Source organism: Panthera tigris, chromosome F3 (genome assembly GCF_018350195.1).
Source record: "Panthera tigris isolate Pti1 chromosome F3, P.tigris_Pti1_mat1.1, whole genome shotgun sequence".
Taxonomy (NCBI): domain Eukaryota; kingdom Metazoa; phylum Chordata; class Mammalia; order Carnivora; family Felidae; genus Panthera; species Panthera tigris.
Genome location: NC_056678.1, coordinates 15232502 through 15242480, shown reverse-complemented (window position 1 = coordinate 15242480; position 9979 = coordinate 15232502). Strand labels below are relative to the sequence as shown.

At 43.7% G+C, this 9979-nt stretch overlaps 1 protein-coding gene across 1 annotated transcript; it reads right to left on the bottom strand.

Moving 5' to 3' along the window:
* Window positions 1–318: 318 nt before the first annotated feature.
* Window positions 319–8857, bottom strand: FASLG (Fas ligand). Its single transcript, XM_007084017.3, has 4 exons — window positions 8233–8857; window positions 7138–7183; window positions 2482–2538; window positions 319–1258 (listed from the first exon to the last, which is right to left on the bottom strand). The coding sequence occupies exons 1-4, from the start codon at window positions 8581–8583 to the stop codon at window positions 864–866; spliced, it is 849 nt and encodes a 282-aa protein (XP_007084079.1). The 5' UTR covers window positions 8584–8857; the 3' UTR covers window positions 319–863.
* Between the last annotated feature and the right edge of the window lie 1122 nt (window positions 8858–9979).

Genomic DNA, 9979 nt, shown 5'->3' with positions numbered 1-9979 from the left:
CCTCTACAATTGCACTGAAAATGTACATGCTGTGTAGGGAAAGGACCAACTTCCCAAAAGATCCCCCTTTCTACTCTGTTAGCATCACCTGGTAGCTCAGGCTATGCATTTAGAAATAAAGATGCCGCTGGGGTGCCTGGGTGGCTCAGTCGGTTAAGCGTCCGGCTTCAGCTCAGGTCACAATCTCGCGGTCCATGAGTTCAAGCCCCGCGTTGGGCTCTGGGCTGATGGCTCAGGGCCTGGAGCCTGCTTTCGATTCTGTGTCTCCCTCTCTCTCTGCCCCTCCCCCGTTCATGCTCTGTCTCTCTCTGTCTCAAAAATAAATAAACGTTACCAAAAAATTTGAAAAAAAAAAAAAAAAAGAAATAAAGATGCTGCCAATGGGACATTGGCCTTTTCGTCTCTTTAGCTTATCATGCAAGCCTAGTCTTCTTTTTCCATCCCTTATACACTCATGTCACATCCATATATCTGAAAGGCGGCCTCCCCTGAGGTAGACAGTAAACTCACGCCAAGAGGTGAGTTAATTGTCCTTTCCAATGGGCCAAAATGCTTTTGGCCACTTAAGATGAGTGTAGAACACCTTGGTAGCTGCTTCTCCCTGCCTCTGCATCTTCACATGGCAGCGAGAGTCTCACGTTCTTCAGTCATATTCCCCCTCCTGTCTGGCACATGGACCAGACAGATGGACATCTACAGTGAGATGAGGAACTGTAGACCTGCTGGACCCTGTAGTCTCAAGGTCTACTTGGCTCATGTCTTCTCACTTGACCTCAAGTGGGCTTAAGAAGACTCTCATTCAAGATCATATTCTCAGTGCCTGTAACAAGGAACCATATGGAGAGAATCCCAAAGTGCTTTTCTTAGAGCTTATATAAGCCAAAAAATGTCTTAGATTCCTCAAAACTGACCAGAGATAATTCAGATACATTGACATATAAATGGTCAGCACTGGTGAGATTGAATACTGCCCCCAGGTAGCTGCTGCGGGCCCACATCTGGCCAGTAGTGCAGTAGTTCATGATCTTCCCTTCCATCAGCACCAGGTCCTGGGGATACTTAGAGTTCCTCATATAGACCTTGTGGTTCAGGGGTTGGTTGTTGCAGGACTGACCCCTGAAGTTCACTTTGGAATATACAAAGTACATCCCAGTGTCATTGATCACAAGGCCACCCTTCTTATACTTCACCCCAGAGACAAGGGCAATTCCATATGTGTCTTCCCATTCCAGAGGGATGGATCTTGAGTTGGGCTTGCCTGAAATCAAATCAGAGAGGAGTGTTCAGCCAGGAATGCTCATGTATCCAACAAAAGAAGCTTCCAAGGCAAAAACTGTGGGCCTTTCCTTGAGCATATGACCAAAGTGATATAGCCCATATAGAACAGGCCAATGGGTCAGACTTGATCCATTACTGAATTCCTTCAACACCTCCATTAAATTGCTTGCCTCAGCTTATCATCTATACAACTGGGACAATAATATATATGCTAGTCAATTACAATGGGACATTATTGAGATTATTTTAGCTCTCTGGAACAAAGATTCTATAGTCGTCAGAACTAACACCAAAACTTCTAGGCTTCGAGGTCCCCCCAGTGAGGAGGAAAGCCAAACCCAAGGAACTCTGAAATCCTAAAGTTGGGAAGAATCTTTAGGGATCACCAGGTCCAACTCCTTGCCTACACTAAGGAGTCTTCAGTCCCCTACTTTGGGCTAAAATTCCCTTTCTTTTATGTCCCCACAGCTGTATATACATACCTTCACCAGAGAACACTCCCCAGTACTTAAATTACTGCTTATGTACCTGTCTTTCTCTATTAGACCTTAAGTTCCTTGAAGGCAGACACCATGTGTTATTCATCTACATGTCCCCAAGACTTGGCACACAACATGTGTTCAATGAATATCTGTTGGTCCAAACTGGATCATTCTACAGCCTCTGCCTAAATAATTCCAGGGGCAGTGGCACATCAGTTTCTGTGATACTTTTCCACTTTCAGATGTTAGTGGACTATACCCTGGAAATGCCCATACCACACTGTTATCAAATCACTTCACTCCACTACGTGACCACATGCAGGAAGTCCCGCAGTGCCAGGACTGGGCCTTTCTCTTCATTCCCAGTTCTACTCTTGCAGAAAGCAGGGTGAGGCTCTTCCAGAAAACCAGAAAAGCACTTACTCCCCACCTTCCCAGATCTCACCTCTTATGCCCATGCCCCAAATCTCATACAGTTCTTTGGAATTATTGAAGAGTGGGCTCCTGGTTGAGCTCCATTTCTCTAGTTCAGAATATGGCCTAGACCGCGGTAGGGGTTCAGTCTGCGTGTGAGGTTGACTTGACTAGAAACATAGGACCATTCTTGGGTGTCAATACTGTCACCAGAAAGTAACAACTCCCTCAGAGCACAGTACCCAACCAGCTATCCAGCTTTCTGTCAAAGGCTTTCCCAAACCCCATGTACCTTCCAGATACAGACCTGTTAAATGGGCCACTTTTCTCAGCTCCTTTTTTTCAGAGGGTGGATTGAGTTGACCTGTATCATAGACAGATGAAAAATACATGTAAAAATGAGACACCAACCATTCTTTTGTTGGGACTCTGAACAGATCATTTAAATAAAAGTGATTTTTTAAAAAACATAAGTGACAACAGTCTGACATATACTAATCATGCAAATCGAAACCATAGAACTCACAGGAACCTGTATTTCAGAAACAAAGAGGTCAAAAATAAACCAAATTGAAATAGACATGTGCATAGTTATAATGTCACAATAAAACAATAAAAAGGTTGATTTATAAAGAGCTATCAGATCAGTTACTGCATTTGAACTTGCCACAACCCTTTGAAGCAGACGTTATTGTTCCACCTTATAGATGGCTAAATGAGCTTAGAACTTGGGTGGCACTGACCCAGCTACTCAATATCAGAGAAGGATAGACACTCAGGTCTCCTGACTCCAAATTAGGATTTTTCTACTCTGGTTCTGCTGTCTGTAGCACTCCTCAGGACAGAGGCCAACGAAGACTGTGATTTCACCTCCTGGCCATTAGGTCTCCCCCCAGGTGGCATTTGACAGTCTGCCCAAATTAATCATCTTCAGATCTCAAATGCCTTGAATAGCTCCTCATTGAATATATAATTGTGTAAAAGTTTCCCCAGCCACACGATCTCTGCCTGTCTGACCAGCCTCATCTCCTCTACTTGCTCACATTGGCCAAGGCTGCACAACACGAGTTCTGATATAACCTGAACACACCCAGCTTCCAGCCCCTGTGCCTTTGCTCATGCTGTTCCGTCTGCTCAAAACGCCCTCCAAACAGATCCTTCTGGAAAATTCCTATCAATCCTCTAAATACCACCTACAACACCTCTTTCTTTGGGAAACCATCCTAGGCCTTTTTAATCAAATATTTCTCCCTCCTTTGAAACCTAGAATCACTCTGTCTTTACCTCTCTTGTCAGTTGTGACTCCCCGTTTCTGAGGTGCCTGTGTAACTTGTCTTATTCCCCTCAGATAAAGGGCAAATTTCTTACTATATATTTAATCTACCAGAGTACTTAGCTCATTTTCTGACACAGGGCATATAGCCAGTAAATATTTGTTAAATTTAATTGGAGGAGTTAAAATAGACAATAGTTCCCAAAGTAGACATTGTGTCTCTGACTTCAGGTATTTTCATCAAACTGAGCTACCACTTAGCTAATGAATTCAGCTAAGGCATTCAAGAAAGATTCATAGAAAGGCACTCATCCACATCAAGTTCCTTGTGATTAGCCTGTAAGACTCACATATGGCATGAGAATGCCCCAGTCAACTCAGAATGTTACTTGACTAATCATTACCTCTCTAGCCACCCAAGACCACCCACAATGAATGAGGTGTTAGTGAACAGGAAAGGCAAAACTGAGTCTCCTCTACATTCCTATACCACAAACCATCTGTGCAACTCGTCTGACATTCAGCCAAGTGCTGACAGGAAATGGAACAGAGAACCACATGTTGCGTATCTTTATATCCCTCACAGAGCCTTGTACAGTGTTATTCTCATAAAGGGTACTCAATAAAAGTATCTTCTGGATAAATATTGAAATAAACTGGAAATATGTCCTACGCTTCAGTGATGAATGTTTCCTGCCCCCAGGGTCTTTGCACATGCCATTCTCACTGCTGGAATGTTTTCCTCTATCCTCCCACTGCACCCGACACACATGCACACTCATACATACACATGCACACACACAGACACAACGCCTCCTTAGAGGGGACTTTCCAGACCACTCTATCTTATGTTGCACTTAGTACAATTTGAAATTATGCCGTGGCTTGCTTGCTTTTGTTTATCCTTTCCAGCTTGCTGAAAGCTCTGTGCAGGCAGGACCCTTGTCTCTCTTGTTCTCAATCATCACCCAACACCCAGCACCCAACCTGGCACATAAGAAGCACTCCAGGAACATTTGTGAATGAATAAAAGACTTAATGAGTTAACTGTGGGAAAATGGAAAGTGAAAAAGGAGCAAATAAGAATGTTTAAATAACTAGTCCTTCTAGTTCTTTACTAAGAATAAAAAATATGCATATGCACTTATATAGCCAATATTAACCTAAGCATGCTGTTTTATAACTTGTTTTTCTAACATAGAATGCACAGTCTCCATGACATTAAATGTCCTTCTAATATATGGATTTTAGTTGCTGCGTATTAGGACCTCTGAATACACCATAATGTATTTAATCTCCTGTTAAGAGGCATTTAAGTTTCTTCTGACTTGTTTATTATAAATAGCCTAATAAGGAAGTGATGAACATCCTTATCTATGAGATTTTAGGTAATATCTCTGATTATTTTATCAAGATAAATTCTTTTTTTTTTTAATTTTTTTTTTTAACATTTATTTGCTTTTGAGACAAGAGAGACAGAGCATGAACGGGGGAGGATCAGAGAGAGAGTGAGACACAGAATCCGAAACAGGCTCCAGGCTCTGAGCTGTCAGCACAGAGCCCGAAGCGGGGCTCGAACTCACGGACTGCAAGATCATGACCTGAGCCAAAGTCGGACACTTAGCCGACTGAGCCACCCAGGCGCCCCTCAAGATAAATTCTTAGTGATGAGGTTGCATGGCAAATGAACACTTTTAAATTTTTGGTACATTTTTCCAACTGCTCTTCAGATAAGGTATAGCAATTTACCTGTTCCCTGGCTGTCAACTAATGTTTAAGCAAACTTTCTCTCACATTTTGCCAATCTGGTTTTTTTTTTTTATCTTTACTAATTGGATGGATGAAAATGGGTATCCTCTTGTTTTAATTTGCATCTCTTATCTTATTAATAAAGTTGCTAATTTGATTTCCATGGGATAATTCACCAATCTCTGGCCCATCTGGGTTGATGTAAAGAAGATACTTGTTTACTGGAAAAGGTAGACCTGACTCATCTGTTCACTTAACTTTTAGTTACTAAAATGATCCCAGAGAGTGGGTGAAAGATGAGTAATTAGGGACCTGTTTCACCAGCCACATTCCACTGATTTTCAAAGCTATTTTATTTTAGAAATCCTCCCAAGGTTTCATTTTTCTAACAAATATTTCTACTCTGCTTGAATACACCTGGACTTTCTAACACTTAGGGACTTGGACCTAGAACTAGAGACCAGAGCATCCAAAGGATGGCTCCTAAAGAGCCTGCATTCTGGAGCAGTAGGATGACTTGGGTCACCTACGATAGGCACATAAAATTTGGAAACAGCCTCCCCTCATTGGATGGCCAGTGCTGTCTTCTGTTTGCTTCCCAATTTCTAAGGATGAGATTTACCTATTGTCTTTGCAGACACATCTTGCTTCTCATCTTTATTTCTCATTCCATGGCCATCATAGACAGATGGAAGTTTCCCTATTTCCTAAGGCACCAGTCTATATACTGGAAAGCCCTGTAGTTGACAAAGCATCAGGAGCCTGTGTTCCTTTCCTTCAACCCCAGTTCTACACCTGTGGTTTTGGGCATATCCCCTAATCTGTCTGGTATGTTGTTTCTTTTCTGAGAAGTGAGATGACTGGACTAGATTTGCTCCAAGCTCCCTTCCAACTCTTACCAAATCCAAAGTTCAGTGAACTTGGTTTAATAAACCAGAGCATCCTAAATCTACCTGTCCATAGTTTCCAAACTATATCCCAAAACTTCACAAGGTCAGTGTTCAACATTTTCATCTTCTCCCTTGCTCTGAATCTCACATAAAGGACTTTCCTTTATTATTGAAGGTAGCTCATGATTGCCTTTGTGGGGGAAGTTGGACTAGCCTTAGAAAAATGCCTAAAGTCTTTCCCCAAGTTTGCCAGTGAATGCAAAAGATCAACCCCAATGTGGATAATTAATTGCCTACTTTTTAAAAAACTTAAGGGCGCCTGGGTGGCTCAGTTGGTTGAGTATCCGGCTCTTCATGTTGGCTCAGGTCATGATCCCAGGGTCATGAGACCAAGCCCTAAGTCGGCTCCATGCTGAGTGTGGAACCTGCTTAGGATTCTCTCTCTCTCCCTCTGCCCCTTTCCCCTGCTCACACTCTCTCTCTCTAAAAACTAAAATAAAAATAAAAATAAAAATAAAAGCTTAATTATATAATATATCCTATAAAATGTATATCCTATATATATCCTATAAAATATATCCCCAAAATTTTTTTAAATAAAGCTTGACTCTTGAGTAAACTCTTAGAGAATTTAAAGAGGAGAAGACTTTTCCCAGAAACATCTGTCTGTTCCCCCACCCTGCCCCCCTCTCTCTACGAGTTATAGCCACTGCCCTGTTCATGGAAAGCAGGAGCCCTGAGGAAGGGGACAGGCCTGGAGCCAGCTGCTTAGGGGACAAAAGTTGTATATGTGTGTCTCTTTCCAAAGCCAAATGGAAATTATTTTGAATTGTGTGCAATATTCAGTTATATTGGTTTTGAATGATTAAATTCACTTCATGTTTAGGGCAGCTCAAGGAACCAAAATGACTAGAGATTCAGAATTAGCCAGGATTCCTTTTGTAGTATACAATTATCCAAGAATGAGATGGAATTCAAGGCATTCCACCAACGTGGTTCAGCAGTGAGGGCTGTCTTTAGAAACTCAACATACATGCATGAAAGAACTCACCTATTTGTTTCTCCAAAGATGATGCTACGTGCTTTTGGCTGGTGGACTGGCAAAAGAGAGAGAAAGAGAAAAGATATATAATAAATATGAAGTTCTTTATGCTTAAGGAGGCAAAATTGTCAAATAAACCAAATAAACCTGAGAAGGGAATCTAAACACCTCAGAACCTTTCCTAACTCAGACTTTGGCCATGCAATTGTTCTTACCATGCCTCCATTTGTGTGTGTGTATGTGTGTGATTTGGAATAGTTCTAATATTTTTAGGTATTTTCAAGGAAATTTAGTTTGGTCATTTAAACGAATTCACTTCTAAGCAAGACCTCAAAGTTCCTTTTCTTTTTCAAATCACTAAGCTCTAGGGAGGGAGGGGTTCAGCAGACTGACTTGCCCACTGAGAAAGAAAGAACCAGAACTGCCAGTCCTATTTTGGCCCCGATCCTTTCCAATATAGAAAGTATTCCTTTCACTCGTTGGAGCTTCCATTTCTCTGCCTACAGAATAGAATCACTGGAATGATCCATTTCTTTTTTTTTTTTTTAAGTTTATTTATTTATTTTGAGAGAAAGAGAGAGAGAGAGAGCATGCACAAGCAGGGGAGGGGCAGAGAGGAGAGACATAATCCCAAGCACGCTCTGCACTTTCAACACAGAACCTGACATGGGGCTTGAACTCACGAACTGTGACATCCTGACCTGAGCCGAAATCAAGTTGGACAGTTAACTGAGCCACTGAGGCACCCCTAGAATGATCCATTTCTAAGACAAGAAAAAAGGATTAAAAACTACTTCGCGGGGCACCTAGGTGTCTCACTAGGTCAAGCGCCTTCCTCTTGGTTTTTGGCTCAGGTCGTGATCTCAGGGTTCATGAGTTCAAGCCCTGCATTGGGCTCTGTGCTGACAGCACAGGGTCTGCTTGGGATTCTCTCTCTGCCCCTCCCCTGCTCATACTTTCTCTCTCTCTCAAAATAAATAAATAAACTTAAAAAAATTTTTTTTAAATACTTTGCAAGTGAGACCATGATCCCTGTGGGCCCCTGTAGTCCCCCCCACCCCTGCCCCGTGGCTTCAGGGCACAGCCATCCACACAGCAGCTTACCTCTCTGAGTTCAGCCAGCTCCTTCTGGAGGTGGAAGAGCTGAAACATCCCCAGCCCCAGTCCAACCAGGGCCACCAGAACCATGAAAAACATCACAAGAAGACACAGCCCTGTGTTGTGGTCCCTCCTCGTCTTCAGAGGTGGCAATGGCAGTGGGGGCAGCGGTGGTGGCGGTGGTGGTGGCGGTGGTGGTAGTGTTGGTGGTGGTGGCGGTGGCGGCCTCCTTTGTCCAGGCCTTCCTGGCACAGAGGATGGACACGGGAGGACCGACCCAGGAGGGCCCCAGGGAGAGCTGGCCCTGCTGTCCACCCAGTAGATTTGGGGGTATGGGTAATTCAGGGGCTGCTGCATGGCAGCCTGTTCCTCGGGCTGGCCCCCAGTGAAGATGTCAAGGCCAGGACCGCTGTTTCTGAATGCTCCAGGGAAGAAAAGCCGGCTCTGTCTTTATAGAGTTTCCATAGGCAAGGGAAACACCTCTCTCGTTCTCTCTTTCCTTCTGTCTTTCTGCTTCTCAAAGAGACACCCACTCACTTTGCGTCTGAAGCTGAGAAGCCTCAAACCGGCTCAGAGCAAACCCCGGGAAGTTTCCGCCCACAATTTTCTGGTGAAAGCCTGCAAGGCCCCAGCAGCTGCTGCTGTGTTCCCTGAGATGCCTGTAGAAGAGCCTTGTCTTCCTTGGGCCCTGCGAGAGCAGGTGGTACTGGGTGTAGCCCCATGGGCTTTGTCCACTGCCCAGCACCAGGGAGAGTAGCCAGTGGGGTCTGTCCAGGCCCCCAAGGGCAAGACTGTGGAGCCTCAGCCAGAGGAATTGCTTGCACATCTTACCTTTCGCATGAGGGACTCACTCCCTTGCTGCTGTCCTTTCCCCACACCCAAGTACTCACACTGCAAAGCACTGTAACTCATGGGGTAAAAGTCTGCCCCACCCCCTCCCTAGAGATTAGACCCCAGGTGGCAACCCAGTGGCTGATATGCCTTTTGGACCCCATTGACCTGCTTTGTTCATGCCTCAAAATGTTTTTTGTTTCTTTTCACTGTTGTCCCCTTTTAAAACCTGGGATATTCCAGGGACACCTGTGTGGCTCATTTGACTGAGCAACCCACCTCGGCTCAGGTCATGATCTCCAGGCCCATGGATTTGAGCCCTGCATCAGGCTTTGTGTGGTCAGTGCAAAGCCCGCTTCGGTTCCTATCTCCCTCTCTCTCTGCCCCTCCCCAGCTTGTGCTTTCTCTCTGTCTCAAAAATAAAAACATCAAAAAATATGAAATAAAATTGGATATTCCACATTAAAATCTACATTTTTTTATTATTATGTTTTGAAACATTACAATACTGGCATCCAGACCTGCACTGCTGCGGTCCTCTCAGAACAGACAGAGCTGCTCTAGGCTGGCCACCTGCTCCCCTCCCCACCATGCTTCACACCCCCCTCGCCCTGTGAAATGGCCTTCCTGGCCCCTGCAGGCATGTGTTTGCAGCCTGTGTTATGGTTGTCAGATGTAGTACTTGGTGCCCAGATAAATTTGAATTTCACATAAATAATTTTTAGGATCAGTATGTCCATACACAATGTGGGCAACACACACAAAAAATTATTTTCTGTTTATCTGACATTCAAATTTAACCAATTGTCCTGTATGTTTTTTTACTAAAGATGGGAACTCTACCTGGACTGACATCACCCTTTTCTCTGGCTTCAAATACTATTTATTTATTATTTTTTAATATATATTTTAAAGTTTATTC

Bases quoted from the DNA above. Each gene is read 5' to 3' on its own strand.
- FASLG (XM_007084017.3), bottom strand. From the start codon at position 8,583: ATGCAGCAGCCCCTGAATTACCCATACCCCCAAATCTACTGGGTGGAC. The intron at 7,184-8,232 runs GTAAGCTGCTGT...CTCTTTTGCCAG, and splicing joins AGCTGGCTGAACTCAGAGAG to TCCACCAGCCAAAAGCACGT. The intron at 1,259-2,481 runs GTCTGTATCTGG...ATTTGATTTCAG, and splicing joins AAAAGTGGCCCATTTAACAG to GCAAGCCCAACTCAAGATCC.